This window comes from Peromyscus californicus, unplaced genomic scaffold (genome assembly GCF_007827085.1).
Source record: "Peromyscus californicus insignis strain IS unplaced genomic scaffold, ASM782708v3 Scaffold_19__1_contigs__length_69161282, whole genome shotgun sequence".
Classification (NCBI taxonomy): Eukaryota; Metazoa; Chordata; class Mammalia; order Rodentia; family Cricetidae; genus Peromyscus; species Peromyscus californicus.
The window spans coordinates 8,782,360-8,803,930 of NW_026294491.1; the positions used below are offsets into that span (position 1 = coordinate 8,782,360).

At 43.5% G+C, this 21,571-nt stretch overlaps 1 protein-coding gene across 3 annotated transcripts in view; it reads right to left on the reverse strand.

Moving 5' to 3' along the window:
• Positions 1–21,571, reverse strand: part of Hsf2bp (heat shock transcription factor 2 binding protein) — a 139,269-nt gene that overhangs the window by 103,009 nt on the left and 14,689 nt on the right. For all 3 annotated transcript variants that reach the window (XM_052744537.1, XM_052744536.1, XM_052744535.1), the window contains exons 4-7: positions 21,282–21,385; positions 12,956–13,105; positions 10,948–11,080; positions 6,725–6,842 (exon numbers count right to left, since the gene is read on the reverse strand). In XM_052744537.1, coding sequence (XP_052600497.1) covers positions 6,725–6,842; positions 10,948–11,080; positions 12,956–13,105; positions 21,282–21,385 — 505 coding nt within the window. The remainder of the gene's footprint in view (positions 1–6,724; positions 6,843–10,947; positions 11,081–12,955; positions 13,106–21,281; positions 21,386–21,571) is intronic.

Genomic DNA, 21,571 nt, shown 5'->3' on the forward strand with positions numbered 1-21,571 from the left:
GAAAATAGACCAGCCAATCTTCTTGAGACCTCAAAAGGCAAATCTACAATGTGAGGATGACTATGGTTCAGGAAAACCCTGGCAAATGTGTCCTGCTGATTCATCACTGACTGTCATATAGCTTGAAAGTGGCAAAAATTACTCATATATCAGCAAATGTCTTAGAATTTTCATTTTTCTCAGATCAGTTGTCCTTAAGATGCTAAAATGGAACCAATGCAATTTTGACAGATGTGATGTCACCTGAGCCTGGTAATTGCCAGGGTACAGGTCTGGGAAACCAGAGACCTCAAGTCATGAAGGAGTTACCACCTAGAAAACTTGCTTTTTGTGCAAAGCGCTTTCTCTATATGACATTTCCATTCCAACAAAAACTATTTATAATGATGTATCAAGTTTCTAATTGTCAAGTGGCCCAGTATCTGCTCCCCTGACCCTATTATAAACCGAGCTGACATTAGGAACAAAAGGAATGAAGGCAAAACAAAAAGCAAACGTGTTGCAAGACCTGTTTATTGTTAACTCTGTGGCCTTAAAGTGCTTAGCTATGTTCAAAGATTCACCTTAAGGTTTGAAAGAGAAAAAAACGTTTTCATTGGGAGGGGATGGGCTTGGAAAGCCACCCAAGCAATTCTGCTTCATGAAATGGAAGCTGTCTGCTTCGGGGGACAAGGCCTGCAAGAGGGCAGAAAGCACTCCCCTGCTCTTCTCCAGCCTGACCTGCAAGTGCATCACCAGAAGAGAGAGTGATGCAACAAACCACCTTCCTCACTCTAGAACAAGACCTGCTCCATGAGCAAGAAGCAACAATAAACATCCCGTACTAGAAACGAGGCAGCCAAAGACAGAAAGAAGAAAGGAACGGCTGGGATACCAGAAACAGACAGACTCACTCATCCTCAGCCAGCTGAACCCAACAGACAAATCAGCACCATCGACCAAGTCTAAGGCATAGAAACAAGTTTCTCCTCAAAGACGGCATGTACTGTGAGAAAGAACTGGTTAAGATGTTTAATCTTGCTGGGTGCTGGAGACAGGACCCAGTGCTTACACACTTGGTAATACTCTACCACTACCCTCCACACCTAGTCCTGTCAGATGGTTTATGACAGAAACTAACAGAGTTCTATTCATTTTCAAAAAGGAGTATAGCAATGAAACACATTTTCTACTGCACTGGGGCCCAGTCCCAAGACCTTGCGCATACTTAGCAGCCAGATGCTCTACCACTAAGCCAGCCTCAGCTCTGGTAATTAAATACTTAACATACTTATTTAGATTTGGTGTCCCCACCCCTGCCAAGTAAGAACCTAAAACTGTGATTTACACCTGATGGGGGTCCTAACATACTATCTGTATGCAAAGACTCATCCACTGTGCAACACAAAGAGCAGACAACACCAGCCCTGCTGGTTACAAATCCACACTCACTGCTTTAAGTATCAGTTTTCCGGAAAGACAGTTGTTATGGTTTGGATCTTCAGTGCTGCCCAAAGGCCATGTGGTAAAAGCCTGGATGCCAGCCTGGGGCAGTACTGGGAGGTAGTGGAACTTCTAGAGGATGGGGCTTAAAGGAAAGAAGGTCATTAGGGATGTCATGGAAAGGGGCAGCTAAGAGCTGAGTTTAAAGTGCTCCCCACCTGTAGGGAAGAGATCCCTGACAGGTGTCATAGAATAGGGTTCCAGGGAAGGACTAGTTCCTAAGTGATCACTTGGTTCCCAGCTGAAGGCTCCACCCCAGGTACCAGCTGGGTTGCAAGCCCAGTAAAGGGAATCCCCTTGCTCTGTATGGAGCCTAAGTAGCCTTTACATTTATGACTGAGAGGGGTTCCAGAACACACATACATGCAGGCCAGACAAGGGCAGGAGGGAGAATTTTACATGTCTAAGACAGTTTTGGTTGCCTGCTTTCATCAAGAATCAAATGGAAATACCAGTATCACATGACAGCAGGGGAAAAAAATTAGGAATTAAGCAAACTTATACTCCTTGGGAAGTTCCTGAAACTTAGGAAAGCCTCTTCCCAGGTTATATAACAACCGCTGGAGGATGAGCCAAGCTGCCTACAAGTTATGCAAGGAACTGAAGGAAAATAGTTTTTGTGAGTCATCATTCCTTCTGGGGTCAGAAATTCAGTGATGGAGTTGCCTTTGAGTCATCCATGTTTCAGTAAGTAATCCCAATGAAATTTGGTTCACCAAAGGCTAGACTTAGATGTAATTGTTAATTTGGCCTGTTGTCAGTGCCCTATCTGGGCTGAGTAGGCATTTGTTCATATCCCCCCACCCTAAAAAAAAAGTAATACAACAAAGCCATCCATTACATTTTGGCAAAGAATCTATCTGCAGTCTGCCCCTATAATGAGAACTTAAGAAAGGCTGGATTTGAAAGCAATGGAATTGTTTGGTGGAGGGAATGTGAAGGCAGAACGGCATTCAGGTTGTGACATGATTTCTGGCTGCTGCTCTTATTTAGGTCTACAGTAAAAGTGAATGGCAAAGATGTGATCTGATCCACAAGTATGAGGCAAAGAGAAAGCTACTTGAGAATGCTGTGGGCTTTTGAAACCTCAAAGTCCGCCCCTAGTGACACATCTCAACCAATAAGGCCACACCTCCTAATCCTGGCTAAACAGTTCCACTAACTGGGGTCACATAGTCAACCATATAGGGCCAATTTCATTCAAACTACCACACAACCACTGAACTCTCTCTCCAACTCAAGATTCTTTTAGAAGGTTTTACATGTAAAAACCAGCAGCTGGGAGAAAACTGAACCCATCTCTGGGCCTGAGGCATCAACTCTGAAAGTGAGTAGCTTTTGATGGTTAAGTGATAAGAGCAAAAGCCCAAGGGGAGAAGTGAGTCACAGACAAAAAAAAAAAACAAAAAACTCAGCACAGCACAGCAAAGGCCCTATTCGAGAGGACTTTGGCTGCTGTCAAAAGCAAAGCGACTTCAACAGGGGAGAACCTAAAAACCACAGAGAGAAGGCAAGCAGCTTGCATGGAAGACAGCCAGCCACGTGAGGAAGCCACCTGAGGCTGGAGCATGCCAATATCCCACATGGGATTAGAAGCTGACTGTATACAAACCTGGAGAGCTGCTGGGAAAGGAAGCCAATGCGATGGCTCTGCAGGCAGCCCCTTCACCACCATTACTGCCAGCACCAAGTGCTTACTGAGATCCACAAGCACAGATGCCAAGGAAGGGAGGCAGAGAGGCTGCCAGAGAACCAGCCCTCACACAAAGCTTACTGGGAAGCTGAAGAGGATTAGCTGGCCCATAAACACTGACCTTATAGAGGTCACAGAAGAAAAGGAGGCAATGGGTCAGCATTCAGAACCCACACAGACATCAGCACATCACCGTGGAAACACCTTAGCAGGAAATGGATAAAGGGTACAGACAGGTAATTCACAGAGATGGGACAAGCATGAAGAAAAAATGCCCACCTCACTGGTATTCCAAATCAAGGGAGGGAAGCAGGCGGATGACTGACTACCCAATTGACTGATGATACATATATTCTCTATAGGAATAAATAACAAAACGCTGACAAGGATGCAGGAAACAGTACACTGGCAGCATCTTACAGAGCTGTATGGGCACCACTTCTCAAAAATCCCACATCTGGGGAAACTCCTAGAGAAACTCACACATAGGTCCACAGGGATATTTACCAAGTGTTCACTGTAGCAGCATATATGTAGAGAAACAAAAAAATATCCTAAATGCCCTCAGAGGCTGAGAAGGGTGATCCAAATGTTAGGACTTCTGCAATTTTTGCGACCCCAAAGAAACAAATCAGATTCATAGTCAAGTTTTAACACTATCATAAAAAAACTACATGTCACATTACAGCACACATTGTTCATGCACATAGACATGTCAACATAAAACATCAGGGCAAACTACAGTGTGGTGCACACAGGATGCCACAGTACACACACTCTCACCTCTCACCTCCACTGAACACAACTATAAATTCTGAACATAATGCGTGGAGCAGCTACTTGAGATTGAGGACAGGTAACCAGCTGAGGAAATGAGAACAGAGCATGCCAAACGACTCGCTTCCACAGACCTGGACTCATACTATACGGAAGGCTCTAGTTCAGTCTTAAAGAGAAGAGAGGGGGGGTCTACTGGCAGCCACAGTGATAGTAGGATCCCCAGGCTGCAGAAGGGGATGCTTCCCCATCTTGAAGATCTCAATAGCTATAGACAGAGTTAAGCAGCAGCCACAGTATTACTTTAGGCCACATCAAGCCTCAGCATTCTAGATGGGGACTAAAAAGGGGAGCTCGAGGGGAACAACAGAGCATCATAGGCATCATGGAGAGTCAACTGTTAAGGAAAGTGACATCACAGAACTATCTGTAAATTTCCAGCCTCACCTCAAGCTGGGTGTGTGGACCTCACCATACACAGCATTATTCCCTGGACCTCCCATGGATCCCTGGTACATAGGGCAGCTCCACTAGCATGGGAAACACCAGGTAAAAGCATTCTACACACGGGGCTGATACTGAAACAACACTGCGACTTGTAACTCAAATCCAACTGGACTGCTGCATTTTCCAAAGGCTTTAAACATGAGGCTTCTAACATAATATTCCCAATGCACAGGATTCATCCAAAATTATTCAGCATACAAAGAGAAAAAGAAAATCTCAACAACATGGGAAAAAGATAAGAAACACTAAGGCCAAGATGGCACGGATGTTGAAAGTATCTGCCACAGACTTTAAAGAGGCTACTGAACTAAATAAGATAAACCTGCAATACATAAGGCACACACTTGGAAGAATGGCCCCCAAATTTTCTTGCCACAGGGCTATATGTCAGCACAGGAATGCTTGCCTTGTGAAAAGCACAAGGTTCCATTCCCAGCACTGCCCCCCAAAAAAAGAAAAAAATATTATCTGGCCTAATCCCCAAGACTATATATACATCATACTCTGATAAAGTTAAATTATCTAGCAAAGGAGGTTCTACAGATGCAATCACCATTACTAATCAACAGGCTCTGAGCTGATTGAGAAAGTTTATCTAATATGCCTAATCTAAACACACGAGCCCACAGAAAGCAGAGATGACTCTCTGGCTAGGAGCAACAGAGAAAGTCTGATACACACTGTGATGGATAATCATTATCAACTCAACTGGATTTATAATCACCATGGAAAAGCAACTCTAGGATGTTTACAGAAAGGTCTGAGGGAAGACCCACCCTGAATAGAAATGGTACTATCCTATGGTCTGCGGTCTTGGACTGTATAAAAAGGATAAAGCAGGCCGGGCGGTGGTGGCGCACGCCTTTAATCCCAGCACTCGGGAGGCAGAGCCAGGCGGATCTCTGTGAGTTCGAGGCCAGCCTGGGCTACCAAATGAGTCCCAGGACAGGCGCAAAGCTACACAGAGAAACCCTGTCTCGAAAAACCAAAAAAAAAAAAAAGAAAAAAAAAAAAAAGGATAAAGCAGGCTGGTGAGATGGTTCATTGGGTATTTCCCACTAAGCCTGGCTGGCCTGTGTTCAATCCTTGGAGCCCACACAGAAGGAACCGATGCCCATTAGCTGTCCTCTAAGCTCCCCATGCATGAGATGTCATGCATACAAGTTCATGAGGAGCACACGTGTTTACAAACATAAATAAGTAAATAGTTAAAAGTACTTTTCAAAAGGAGAAATCGAGCTGAGTACCAGCATTCCCCCTGTTTCCTGACTCTGGATGCCATGTGACCAGCTGCCTCACATTCCTGCCACAATGCCTCCCCTGCCATGAGGACTGTACCTCAGACTGTGAATATCAACAAAGCCTTCCTCCTGTAAAGGCTTTTGTCACAGTGACCAGAAAGGTAATTAACACAGTGCCAAGTATAAAAACACTGCGGCATGACAGTTGGGACATGGGAGAAAGACGCAGCTATCCCTGGACAGGATTCAGCTGGCCACCTGAAAGAAGAGAAGAAGGAAGCAGATTCTTCCAGAGCCTCCTCAAAGTGCCCACCTGAGCACCACCTTGATTCTGACTTCAGGATTTGCCCAGCAGAGGACCTGGTCAAAAAGCCACTTCAGATCCTGACCTACAACACTGTGAGATACTAAATGCAAGTTTGCCATGATTTATTAGAATGATTTTAAAAAACAGCTACAAATTGTAATATCTGAGTGGGAAAATGCCATAGCAAACACCCACCGAAGTTCACTCTGAGGCCACTAGAAACACAATCCTGAAATATTTAGGGCCCATTGATTATTCTAAGGGGTAAGTGTTCCTTATCTTGATTCATTTTTTCCCCTGAAATATTATTTAACCCAACACTCGGGAGGCTGAAGCAGGAGGAACAAGAATTCAAGGCCAGCCTGGGCTACACATCAACCCTATCTCAAATAAAATTAAATAAAATATGACCTAAGATATAACACATCCCTTATATCCTCAGGCAATCTGTTTCCTGTTTTTTAGAACTACAGCTAGATCAACTGTGTTTACTTGAAGAGAGGTTCCATGTTGACTCCCCATGGAAGCCTTATCCTCTCTGAGGAGTGGATGGGGGGGGGGTCGTGTAGGAGGTGAGCAGGAGGAGGGGAGGAAGGGGGAACTGTGTTTGGTATGTAAAATGAAAAAAAAACTTTTAAATAAAAGAGAGAGAGAGGTTCCATCAGCATATTCTAGGCACTATGCAAGTTGAGAGACCGTGAGCTATTATCTACATACACTTTGAGTTTAGTGCACTGGCCAGGCTTTAAGTCCCCCAGCAGCTGCAACATGGTATCCAAGAGCACCCGACTGGAATTCACCAAGAACTCACGACCACATGCAATGGCAGCAACATCTGCAAAAGACAGAACAAAGCATCAAGACCAGGGGCAGCACAGAGCACGTAACAGTGGATGGAGAGAAGTGACTCCACAGGTTCTCCTCCAACCTCCACACATGCATACATACAATTAACATTATACAGACTGAGCAGTTACATTTATATATTTGGAACACACACACACACGCACACGCGCGCACGCACACACACACACAAAACGACTAAAGAAAAACAGACTGGGCTGAGAGATGGCTCAGTTGTTAAAGGCTAAACTCAAAACCAAAAATATAAGAAAAATAGACCATGAATTTGAGAAAGAGCAAGAGAAGACACATGGGAGGGGTAGGTGGGAGAAAAGGGAAGGGGGGAAATGATGTAATTATATTGGAATCTCAATAATTTATTTAAAACTGAAAAAAACTAATGTTAGAGCCAGGGCTGGAGCACAGTGGCGGAGGGCCTGCTTGGCATCTGCATACATGAGGCCAGCCAGTCCCAGGGTCAATCCACAGCAACATGAAAAAAATTAATATATAAAAATCTTAGAGGGTGGGCATGGTCACATATACTTATAATCCTAACATTTGAGAGGCTGAAGCAGGAGGATTCCAAGTTTGAGGCTAGTTTGGACTATTTAATAAAACCTTGTCTTAAAAAAGAAAAAAACAAAACTCATGTTGACAGGCAGTCACTACCAAATGCTGTCTAAATGCACAACCAGAACTAGGAGGCAGGGTATGCAATTATTATTTGTGAGTCTTCCAAAAGCAGGAATACAGGCAGTAAACTAAGTTTTCTACTTGTGAGTTAAGTGGGTCACTTTTCACAAGATCTCCATTCTTCCTCTGCTCCCTTACTCAGGCTGTCCTACACTGAACAATCCCTCACTTCACATGTGTTAAGACTTGCTACAGTCCAGCAGATGCCAGGATGTAAGGCCATCAGAGCAGGTAGGGTCCTCCCATAGATGAAGAAACCCTGTCTAAAGGAGTTAACCTGGGAAGTGGGCCATCTTATCTTAAAATCCAGACTTTTACTGCTGCACTAACCTGTCATTAGGAATTGTGGTGGTGTGAATAAGAATGGTTCCCATAAGCTTAATCACTAGGGAGTGACACAATTTGAAAAGATTAGAAGGATTAGAGGTGTGGCCTTGTTGGAGGAGGTGTATCACTAGGGATGGGCTTTAGGGTTTCAAAAGCCCATGCCAAGCCCAGTGTCCTCTCTGCCTGTGGATGTAGCTGTCAGTTACTTCTCCAGCACCATCCTGCCATGTCTGCTGCCATGCTCCCTACCATGATGATAATGGACTAAGCCTCTGCAACTGTAAGAAAGCCCCTAATTAAATGCTTTCTTTTATAAGAACTGCCATGATCATGGTGTCTCTTCACAACAATAGAACACAGACTAGTACAGGAACAATGACTGGACAAGTAAGAGATTTAATATCAGTTTTTGCTCATACTATGGTAAATTGGGAAGAGCTGCTCCATTCTTCCAGGGGTGGGGGGGGAGTTCTACAAAATCACAGCTTTTCATAAATACATCAGAAAGCTAAGGCTAGCTGTGAAGCGCCTAAGGAAAGAGGCTGGGACTTCCAGGCAGAGATTAGGGACAAACATGCTCAACCTGGAGCAGATGCTCAAAGCCACATAAGCCAACCACAACAAACCAGATCAAATGTTTAACATGCCACCAGGACAGCTGCTGTGTGAGGTTGACTATGGAAGGAGGACAGGACTCCACTCCCTAGCTGGGGTGGTATACTGCCACATGGGTTTACTGAAATTCTCAAAACTTCCAAAAGATGAAAAGGAACTGGGAGAGTGTTTGCTGTGTGTAAGACTGGAAGATCAGCTTAACAACAAGAGGAGTTGCAGACTGCTAGTCCATGGCCTCCATAGTGCTGCCATCCCCCAGATTGGTGGCTCCAGTAACTGAAAAGCACAAACCTCTGTGTCACAAACCCACTGCAACAATGCACCACCAGTCTGAAACCTTTTTCAGGCAAACCTCCACTTTCACATGTTCACTACTGTGATTTAGGCAAGCAAGCTTGAACGTTGAGCAACACGATGCTCCACCCTCTAGCTACCTGCCTCATGGCACACCAGCCAGAAATTCATGCAGCTTAAATTCTCAACCTAGCAAAATGACAAAACACATGGATTGTAGACCTCTGAGGTCACTTTTAGAGAGAACTAATCAAATGTACAAATGCCTTCTTTCTAAATACAGCCTTTAAGGCCTGACACTCAGAAGGCTAAGACAGGAGGACTGAGTACAGCTGCTATGATGAATGGGCAGAGAGCTGCCCTACTTCAGATAAAGTGCCCACCAAGCCAGAGGAATGGACTCTCAGCATCCACCCAACAATAAATACCACTGGAGGCTGTGGAGAGATGGCACAGAAATTAAGAGCACTGGCTGCTCTTCTTGAAGACTTGAGTTCAACTCCAAGCATGCAAATGATGGCTCACAACTCCAGTTCTAGGGAATCCAACAGCCCCTTCTGGCTTCCACAGGTGCCAGGCACACATGGTGGCACACAGGCATATATGCAGGCAAAACACTTACGTTGCAGTATAAAATAAAAATAAATCTTAGAAAATGAATAAGTACCACCAACTTTTAAAGGGGTTTTTTTACTGTCAGCCAGGTATGGGAGTGTACATCTATAATCCCTGTGCTCAAGAGGCTGAAGCAGCAGATCACCTCAAGTTTGAGCCCAGCTTGTCTCAGATTTAAAGGAGGGGAGGGGTGGGGGGAGAAAAAGAAGTCTCCATAGGCCTTACCTCATACGGTGGCCGTAAAAAGGTAACACGGGGTTGGAGAGATGGCCCAGTAGACACAGCACTTGCCACACAAACGTGAGGACTGGAGTGCAGATCCTCAGCATCCCTATACATTCTGGGCAGGCATGGCAGCTTCCTGTAATCTCAGCACTCGGGAGGCAGAGACAGATTGCTGGTGCAAGCCGGCTAGCTAGACCAGAATCAGAAAACTCCAGGTTCAACAAAATCCCTGCCATGATAAACAATTGGGGAGTGACCAAAGAAGACACCCACCATCAGCTCAGGCCTCTGCACACATGGCACACTCATGCCCTTGCACATGTACCTACACGAACACGTGAACATGCATACACACATAACAATAATAATGCGATGAAAAAAGACAATTTTGTCTCATATTAACAGTAGACAATAATCCTAAGAGTACATATGCTACAACAGAGAAGAAAGGTAAGCACTTTGTCAATCTCAGGAAAAAAGAGCTTCCCCACCCACTGGTGCTCCCCACCGACTATACTAGGAGTCACTGGTCTCTTATAAAAATTTTGAAGGTTTGGAGTGTTACTTTTTTTTATTTTTGAGACAGAATCTTGCTATGTAACCCAGGTTGGCCTCAACTCTTAATCCTCCTGCTTCAGGGCCTCCTAAATCTTAAAATTGAAGGCTTGTGCCACATGCCCAGCTCCTTTATAGTTTTGCTAAGAAATTCTTTTGTAACACTTCTTTGGTGATAGGTTCTATTTATTAGCTTCCAGTAAAAATTTACTAAAAACACAAAGTTTTTAGAATCCTTTAAGTGGAGTTTAGGTTAAGCTTAGCTCACAGCTTTCGCTTTAGGTAGACATGAGTAAAACAGAAATTATTCCAAATGAGAAGTAGTTAAATGGACAATCTGAGGCTTTTATTCTCTTACATCTGTCAGCCAAGTGTGGTGGTGCATGCCTTTGATCCCAGCACTCAGGAGGCAGAGGCAGGTGGATCTCTGAGTTTGAGGCCAACCTGGTCTACAGAGTGAGTTCCAGGACAGCCAGGGCTACACAGAGAAATCTTGTCTTGAAAAATCAAAAATAAATAAATAAAAATAAAAATAAATAGCAATCAAACAAACCTGTGTTTCCTTTAGATCAGTTATTTCTAATAAGTGACAGTGACCACAAGTCCCTGGGTGCTTTCCCATACTGGAGACATCTGACACCTCTCCCAGATTACTGAGATAGACTCCAGGGTGAACACAGTCCTCCAGACACTGACACACATCCTCACACAAATCCCTAACTGTAATTACCAACCCTGATATATGGCACTATGTCTGAAAAGTTACCTACTTGTTACAATTCCAGCCAGTGCAAATACAAACTGATTTTCATCAGAATCAACCTCCCTAACGTCCCCATCCAATGACTTCACAAAACTCTCCATCGTCTGACCAGTGATGGTGAAAAACTTCAATGCTTTGTCCTGAAAGTTTAAAAAAAATAAAAGAATACAAGTATCACATCTTTCCAGAGAAGCCAGTGTAACAACATCACACATGTGCACACCATGCAGAAGGACAGGCTACAATTCCAGGAGCAATCATAGAAAACCTGTGCCACCACTCAAAGTTCCCAGGGAGGGAGGCAGTCAATGCTGAGACTCATTCCTGGCCACGGTGGAAAGAATAAGTGACCTTTGGCTGCTCAGCCCTAAATGGGACATCTGTATCAACCACCACCACCACCAAGGCCAGGGAACTTCACACTAGACTGGGTGGAAAGAATGTCAGAGTTGAAGGGTAAAAAGAATGGCTGTGAAATGCTGTCTTCTGGACACTCATGAACTCACAGCAGCTGTGGCTACCTGCACAAGACCTGCACAAATACGCCAGTCCACATTTTAGCATGGATGAAAGATGGATTTATGGGGTACCATGACTCACTAAGGAGCTACTAACTGCTGATGGCTGCTGGGGTGTCACTGTTCTTCAGGACTGTGGGCACTGGTAGGTCCATACTCCAGTGGATGGCTACATCCATGCATATACACAGCACTAATTAGACTTAGTGAACTATACATTTAAAAAGGAAACAAAGTAAGAAATAGAAGGGGGATTTGAGTTATCTACAACTGAGCTATTCTGTGCTTGTGTGTGTTTGTGTGTATAAAATTGTCAAGAACCATTTAAAACCAAGGCATGAAAACAAAAAACAAAACCTGAGAAAATGGCATAAGAAACTTCCTGAGTGATAGAATGTTCTAAGACTGGACTACAGGGATGGTCTTCCAACTCTAGAAATTTTCTAAGAAACCAGTAAGAACTGTGTAAGTCTAGTGGGTAAATTACAACATAGAAATCATCCTTATTTTTAAGACAAAATCTCATGCAGTCCAGGAAATTACACTTTAATAAAGTTCAACAAACTTTTAAGGACATTTAAGTTCTCCCTCAAGCCAAACACTGCGTCCTCTAAGCAGTAACTAATGTAGCTCTGGCTTCTTGCCAAGCATCCCGCTCTCCACTTCTATTCCTTTCCCCAGAGTCGAACCCAGACGCAGCCGGAGCTCCTTCTCTCAGCTGTCAACTGTACCCTGACACTACATCTGTCTCAGTCACACAGCTCTCACATGCCTTCTTCTTCCCCATCTGCCTGCAGAGAGCTGCACACCTCACTCAAATGCACTTGAAGACTCTAAGAGGTTAAGGGAATGGACCAGCATCTGCTTACCTCCAATCACAAATGACACTCCAGTAACAATATGATGCAGTACAAGAACTCTCCACTTGGTCAAGTGACCTCCCCTCCTAAAACAAGCTAGACTTCTCACCCTATACCTGTGATTTGACTGATTCTGTCTTCTTGAACTGTCCTTACCATTACCATTTTCTGCCATTTCTACCTACTCATCAAGACCCATTTCAAATTCCTCTCCTTATGGGAAGTTCCCTAACATACGTGTGTGTGTGTGTGTGTGTGTGTGTGTGTGTGTGTCTGATACACACATACACACACACACACACACACACACACACACACACATATGTCAATTTTGTTAATTATATATTACCCATGACGTAAAACACATAGGAGCACTGAACGCTGTTAAATTTCTTACATAGAAACCTTAAAGTGGTTAAAGATCAAAGGCTCCCCTTGAGTGTCAGGACAGAGGATGGTACTTCATTCTACACATCCCCAGAGCACCAGGTGATACAATGAACACAGCAGACACCTGGCAACCATCTGATGAACTAAAGCAAATTTACATCATGGCAGGGCTCAGCTGTCAATGTCACGGGCAGACATGCTGTCTCTTCCAGGTCACAAGGCACATCAACAGTGCCAGACAACTTACTCCTCCCAGAATGGCTTTGACGACTTCCTCACTGCTAGAGACTCCCCAGAGAAGGGTACAGGTAACTGCTCCCATTTGTGTACAGTACTCTGCCTGCTGGAGGAGCTGCTGTTTCGCCTCATTCAGTTGCTGTCGAAGGGCCAACTTCTCCTAAATTCACAACAAAATAGAACAAGAAAACAGTTCACTAGCATTCAGTCTCAAAAATCTCTATCATACATTCTCTTTCACAAAGATACTTATTAGAGAGAAAGCATTAGGAATTCTAGAAAACAGCTGCAAGTAGAATCCAGCCCTTCCTGAGCCACAGTCCACATCTAAACAGTAAAGTTCCAAGCTTAGAGATGAACACACGGCTGCTTTACAGCTTACGGATAACTGCAAAGAGCTAAATTCACCCATTCAAGTAAAGAGAAAACTAGAGGTGGCTTGCGTGCCGAGTGACCACATCCAGAGCAGCACCACCAGACTTGAAAGCAAAGTAGCAACCTACCATGCAGCCTATACTGCACATCATTTCTAGTCAGGGAGTCTGTCGTGCCAAATAGTCATTCCACTAGCAGACACTACATTAAGTTTAGAAAAAGAACTGTAGAGCGGCTCCTTCTAGGCCAGTGTTTCTCCACCTGTGGGTCACGACCCCTTAATACCATCAGAAAACAGATATTTACATTATGATTCATAACAGGAGCAAAATTAGTTATGAAGTAGCAATGAAAATAATTTTATGATTGCAGTTACTATAACATAAGGAACTGTATTAAAGAGCTGTAGCATGAGGACGGTTGAGAAATACTGATCTAGGCAAACTATGAAGAAGTCCTCATGAGATTGTCATCAAAGATTCTGGAAAAAAAGAAAAGCATGTGCAGCTGTGAAATGACACCAGAATCAAACACCAGACCTAACACCAGGCAGGAAAACTGTGAAGGTGGGTACCCCAGATATGCTCAGGCCCAAATGCATGGATAACAAGGCCAATGAGGCCAGAAAAGGTTTTCTGTCCTCCCTCCAGTAGCTCCTAAGAACACCTAAAGCTAGGCCAGACTCTGACAGGACCATTAAGGGAAGAAGAGAACCATTCTCCCAATGATCCTCACATCAGTACATCTCAAGGAGCTCTCTTTGGGTGGTCCTCCCCAGTGACCATGCTTCTTTGGTGTTAAAATTCCCTTTAAGGAGACAGCATTTCCTGAGAGATAAACTGGGATAGGGGTATCCCTCAGTCATAGAGCACTTGCCTACCATACATGAGGCCCTGGGTTCCACCCCCAGCACCACCAAGACGGGAGCAAGAAACTGAAACACACACACACACACACACACACACACACACACACTCACTCACTCACAGAGCTCAGGGACCACTATGGAAAAGGGAACAAAAATTTTTTTTGTTTGTTTTTGTTTTTTGAGACAGGGTTTCTCTGTATAGCTTTGCGCCTTTCCTGGAACTTTGTAGACCAGGCTGGCCTCAAACTCACAGAGATCCGCCCGGCTCCAGAAAAATTTTAAGAACCTGAGGAGTAGAGTTTGTAGAAAAACAGTACCTGCTGGACATGAGAGTCCAGCTGCACACATGAACTCATGGTAGCTGGGGCTATATGCACAAGGCTTGCACAAGGTCAAGTCAGCTAAGATTCCAGCATAGATGGGGAGGAACTCATAAAATCCCACCCCTGTCTGAAGAGCTTTTAGCAACTGATGGCTGCTGGAGGAAATAGAATCACTTTGCTCCAGGGATACCACCCCTGAGAGACCATGCACATACAGACAACACTAAATGGACTCCATGGGTATAAAGAGAGGCGGGGGACAGTGTGAGAGCAAAGAGCATGTCGGGCTCAAGAGTGCACATGAAGCTAGGAGTGAAAGTGAGCAGACATGATAAAAGAACTGGAGGGGGAGGAATAGGTGGTGGATTTGATCCAAACACATTATATGCATGGATGAATACTACATAAAAAGTTGTTTAAAGCCGGGCGGTGGTGGCGCACGCCTTTAATCCCAGCACTCGGGAGCAGAGGCCGGCGGATCTCTGTGAGTTCGAGGCCAGCCTGGGCTACCAAGTGAGTTCCAGGAAAGGCACAAAGCTACACAGAGAAACCCTGTCTCGGAAAAAAAAAAAAAAAAGTTGTTTAAACCTTTAAAACAATTATCAAATATAGAACCCTTCTAAAATCTTTCTATAGCTCAGTTCAGATTTTAGCTGGATTAAACTAACAGCTAATTTTTCTTTAAGAGGTTTCTTAAAGGGATGGAGAAGTGGCTCATCAGTTAGGCGCATACACTGCTCTTGCAGAGGACTCAGGTTCCATTCCACATCAGGTAGCTAGTAACCACCTGTAACTCAAGCTCCAGGAAATCTGATACCCTCTTCTGGCCTCCAAGGACACCTGCACATACCTACACATAAACTCACACAAAACACATACACATAAATTTAAAAATAAACAAACTTTTAAAAGCTTCTTGAAGCACTGTATTAATGTTTGCAACTTCCTTTTTAGCATCCTAAAAGCAGCAACTCTTTCCTAACAAATTAAAAATATAAAAAATAAAATATTAACAGAAAACTGGCAGTCTCTATCCTAGCTGGTTTGCTAATGAGGAAAGGTACATGCCATTGGATAAAAGTGCATGGAGCCAAACATGCTGGTGAATGCCTTTCATTCCAGCACTTGGGAGGCTGAGATAGGAAAAATAAAAGTTCAGCGTCAGCCTAAGCTACATAGAGCTGAAGGCAGTTCAGGATCCATATCAAGAGGAGGAGCAGCAGCTACAGCTGCCTTTCAGTAAATGCCTGTCTTGAATGATAGAATGATCGGGGTTTCAAACACTTCAAGTATTATCATTGCCCTAGTACTCTGGCCTCAGTGGAAATGAGGGAATATTTTAGCTTTGACTATTTTTCTATTTCCAGTTGAACAGTCCACTAGTTGAACAGGGATAAGCAAGCTGGCTATAATAAGGCCACTTGTCTCTGGCAGCTGTCTTTTCTGTAGCACTGTCTGTGGTCCGTGCCCAGGCCTGTACAGATCATGAGGCAGGACTAGAAGCTTATTTTAGAGCTGAGGAACCAGGAAAGAATCCAACAACTAGACGACTGAATTAGATTACTGCCAGTAAGTACTTCAGTATGGGTAGAAATCATTACAAAAAGACAGAAATGACTGAATCCAGCATGTAAGAAAAGCATGGAATCAAAACCATGAGTGTGCTCGGCAAGCAGCAATTTGTGGGGCTTGAGGGGTCCTGTACAGGGGCTTTGATAAAGCTATAATGGAGCAGTTTCCTCTTCTTCAGTGCAGCAACTTAGCTGGATCATTGGAAGAGAAAAGTTGGGGCTGGGTGGCTCTTGGGGTGCAGAGGCTGCCTAGGGGAAGAATCTTGGCAATGGCAAAATGCCTCAGCACTGTGGTACAGGCACAGCTATTGGGAATACAGAACACCTGCGAAGGACTTAGCTGCTGTATTTGTTTGGGGGTTTGTTTATTTCTGAAACAGGTCTTATGTAGCCCAAGCAGATCTGGAACTCACTATGTAACAAAGGATGATCTTGAACTTCTGACCTTCCTGCCTCCAACTTCCAAGTATGTGGTATATACCACCATGCCCAGTCTATGCAGTACTAGAGATCAAACCCAAGGCCTCATTCATGCTAGACATTCTACTAACAAGGTATAGTCCCCAACCCACTTGAGTTTGATATGCTTGTTCACAATGTGACCCTTCTCAGTACTGACCTGGTATACTGTTAGCCTTTCATCACTGACCAATGCCTGACAGAACAAAATAAAAGGATAAAAGATGTCTTGTCCATTAGGGTTTCAGGGTTTCAGTCCATAGTCAATCCATTCCATGGCTATAGTCCTGCAGGCAGGACAGCAGAGCACAGCAAAGTTGCTCACCTCATGGACACCAGCAAGCAGAAAGAGAGCAGTTCTGTGCTTTCTCCTTCTTGCCTTTTTATTCCATCTGGGTTCTCAGACTATTGTATGACACCATAGCATTCAGAGTAGCTGCTCCCCACTTAATCATTTCTAGAAACATCTTCACGAGCACAGCAGAAATGTACCTTACAAATGTCCTCAGTATTTCTCAGTCCAAGTTGACAAGATTAACTGTCACAAGTCCATCCTCTGTCAACTTGACATCCAAACACACCTCCTTAAACCACATCTCCTAAAACCATACCTAATTTCCCTGTAGTGACAAGGCCATACATAATTCATAAAACATGACAGAACCATCCTATGTATACCCCTAAATACTTTAGTTCATTTCCCCCAGAGTCTCAGTAGCTCCAGAATTGCTCAACAGACAAGTACAAAGTTTCCTGAGACTCAGGGCAAGCTCTCACCTGTGAGCCCTTGTAAGGCCAAAAAGAAAGTTTGACATTTCCCAAGTACAAGGCAGAGTAAAGACTTCTATTCCAAAAGGGGCACATGGAAAGTGGGAGGATACCAAAGCAAGATGGGAATCAGCATAGCAATTATAAGCTCCTGTAGATATGGAGTGTCATGATCTGGATGCCAAAAGGCTGGGTCAGTCCAGCCCCTACAGTATACCACTGCAGCCACAGGGCTCTTCTAGACTGACCCTGCTTACTGTCTAGAGCTTTCCTTGGCAGACAGTCTAAATTCCTAGCATCTTCAGCTTATTGAGGTCTCTATTCCATCACAGCTTCATCTATTGCTCTTCCAAGGGCTACATCCAAGTACTCCTACCACTGTTCTACATCATCTGGCCTCCCCAACATTCCTTTGACATCTGAGTAGAAGCCTCTATGACCTGCCTTGCAAAAACATCAAATTGAGGACAGTAAGGTCTGCCACTAGCTTAAGCTATAGCCAGTTCCCAGTATAGACGAATTCACTTAATATTCTCTAGTCTGGTTCCCATTTCAACACTCCTAAGCAGTCTTTACTCTGTGTGTGTGTGTGTGTGTGTGTGTGTGTGTGTGTGTGTGTGTGTGTGTGTCTATAGTCATTCTGGTCTTCTGAATTCCTCCTCCAGAATCACCCATAAGTTCTACTTACAGAATGTTAAGCTGTGCTGGCCCATAAGTATCTGGGTAATTGAGCAAGGTTGGAGGAATCCAGGTAGGGCACGACTATATGACAGCTTGGTAGGTTAGTTCTTGCCTAACATGCACAAGGATCAAGCTTTGATCTCTAATCTCTAGCACAAAACAAACAAACAAACTTGGGGGATAATTCCCCAGGTCATTTTGCAAAAGGGTACCTCTGCAGGTCGATCTTTCATTCATCTTTTCAGTGAACTTAAACGTTTACACTCTTTTTTTTTTGAGACAGGGTCTCTCTACATAGCTCAACTGTCCTGGAACTATGTAGAACAGACTGGCCTCACACTCACAGAGACGGGCCTTCTACTCCTGACTGTGGGATGAGTAGACTCTCCTTGATCACTGGCTGACCTCAAAGCACCTTATCTATTGATCTGGTACATACAACGGTGCTAGTCTCTAGTGATTATTCATTTATTAGTCCCAACTTAAATGTGACTTTTTTTAGCTAGGTTTTTTTTTTTTCCCTCTATATGCTCATTGTAAATCTGGCTAAAAGGGTTTGTTACATAGCAAAACTCCTGTGGTAGCTCAAATGCTGGACTACCTTAGCATTTCCTTTTCCAAGGGATTGGAAAGATTGTAAGAACCACAGGGCCACAAAGTCCACTGAGAAACTGTGTCTTCTAAATATGACAGGGAAACTATACCATTGAAATAGCTACAATATGGCTTCCTAAACACGACCTGAACAATTCCAATACTAGTTGACATACTAATATGAATGAGGAAAGCTCACAAGGCCCACCCATCCTTAGATGAAGAACTACAAGAAATTTACAACTGCTGACAGAGGGAAAATTAGTCTTCCCCAGGGAAACGGCCCCTAATTGACTATCCAATACCAAGTGGTCAGCCCTAGAATCATATAATACAAGCAACACTAAACAGACTCAGCACGTTGCTTTTATATTTATTCATTTGTGTGTGTGTGTGTGTGTGTGTGTGTGTGTGTGTGTGTGTGTTCATGTGTATGTGTAACAATGATAATTAAAGAAAAACAGGTCATGAATTTGAGAGGGAGCCGGCGTTGGGGGACACGAGAAGAGTAAAAACGAGGAGGAAGAGAAATTATGCAATATTTTAATTAAAAATAAAATTCTTCTTTCATATTACTCGGCCAGGCACCTTTGAACTCAACTCTCACAAAGTCTTAGAGCACTGACACAAGATAGACAAGTTCTTTGCCATATTGGAATATGAATGGAACAGCCCTCTAGTCTAATTCCCAATAGAACCCTTGATAACATCTGAAACCTCACAAGCACAGTCTCTACTCCGCATTTCTTCTGAGCTCCCACCACAATCTTCAGTAAGCTCTACTTAGAGTATTTTAAAATTTTTTCTAGCTTCTATGTCCAGTTTTCCAAATTCCTCCTACAAACTAGTTTCAAAGGCTTACAAACCACATGACCAGGTTTAATCACAGCAATGACCCTGCTCCCAGCACCAATACTCTGTGTAAACACAGTGTTTCAATTCTAAGATGAATGCCTGCGAGAAAAAAAATCAAAAGGAGGAAAAATTCACTTTGATTCACAATTTCACAGACTTCAGTCCATGGTCACTTGGTTCACTGTGGCTGTCCTGGAACTCACTATGTGGACCAGGGTGGCCTCAAACTCACAGATATCTGCCTGCTCCTGCCTTCCAAGTGCTGGGATTAAAGTGTTTTAAATGTCTATCAATTCCTTCTTGCCTAGTGGTCAACTTCTAGGCCATAATATATTTAGTCTGAAACTAACCAGACTGCCTTGCAATTTATCACCTGGTCTTAATAGATTATGGCAAAACTAAAACTTCAAGTTTGTGTTGTTCAGTCTAATCCAGGCTTACAATTAAACTCTTCCTAGCACATTCTGGTTGCTCAGTATTAAAATAAAAGCCAATTCTCCTAGTTTTAAAAAAACTACAGCCACACACATTCAGAATTTCTTAACACACATGAGCACACAGGCAGTATGACCCTATTGGACCAGCTATTCAACCTCTTTTACAATAGTAATACCTGCTGATATGCCTGAGACAGGAGAAGCATGTGGGACATAAATGGCTGTGTGCCTGCTAGCAGACAGCAAATATCCAAAACGTACTAGCTGTCATGTTCAGCACTATTATTGATTTATTGTTTTAAAATAAAAAGATACGCAAGCCCAAAATTTTACAAGTGGCAGCATATAACTAGTTTTATAGGAGATGAAATAATGTATGCCATCCAATTGTAAAACTATCTCAAAAAAATAACATAGGGACTACTAGAGAGGTGGCTTGGCAGTTAAAAGCACTGGCTGCTCTCGTAGAGGACCTGGTTTCAGTTTCAGCACCCACAAGACAGCTTATGGTGGTCTGTAACTCCAGTTCCAGGGGATCTGGCACCTCTTTTAGCCTCCAGGGAAACCAGTCCCACACAGACATACATGGAGGCAAAGCACTTGTACACACAAAATAAAATAATTTGTAAGGAAAAATATAGTCTCTTCCAATAATAAAATAAAATACAATTTCTTTTTCTTAAGTACCAATAAATCATACCCAAATTAATTAGAAATACATCTAAATTAATATATCTATCTCCAATTGTAAGTTACCATATACACAATACTTTCTCCCAGATTCTTACTATGTTATAAGCATATACATTAAAGCAGACTGTTTTATTTTGTTTGAGACAGAGTCTCCCTACATAGCTCTAGTTGCCCCGGAACTCACTAAGTAGGCCAGACTGGCCTCTAAACTCAGAGATCCACCTGCCTCTGCCTCCCAATTCTGAGATTAAAGGCTTGAGCCATCATGTCCAGCTGAAGCAGACTTTTAAATACAAAAATTAACAGGAAGCCAGAGAGATGCTCAGCGGGTAAAGGCACTTGTTGCCAAGCCAGAACCCACATGGGAGGAAGAAAACCAACTCCCACCAGTTGTCCTCTGACCTCCATACAGAATGAAGCATACACAAGCCTGAATCCATACACATAAACACACACACACAGACGCTCTCTCATGCATACACACGCTCTAAATGTACAAAAAAAATTTAATTAGAAGGAAGTGAATAATCTACATGTTAAATGGTTGTAAACTCTATTAGCAATTCATCTACCTTCTAACTTACTTAAAATACATATATTTGAAACTACAATCTCCTGAGGGTTAACAGGGAAAATGTGAGACTAGTCGCACCTTACGAGAAAAAGGCAGCAAACCAACAGTCACGAGCAGGAGCCTCGCCTAAGCGCCTACCTTCTTCTCCCTCCCGCTGTCTGCCTGTGCAGTTTCTAGCCGGGCTTTGAAGTGTTCACAGTCCAATTTCAGCTGCTCTAATTCTTGTTCTTTGCTTTCCAGGTCTAGAAGAGACAAAAAAAAAATACTCAAGACATGTCAAATCACATTCAACACTCTTACAGTCCTGTTTCTAAGCCCTTGCGGGGAGACGGGGAGGGAGAGGCTGGGGAATAAACCCTGGCCCATGCACACTATGGTACTAAACTGCCTCCAGTCCTGAAAGAAATTCTGCTGTTATCTTACTTTGT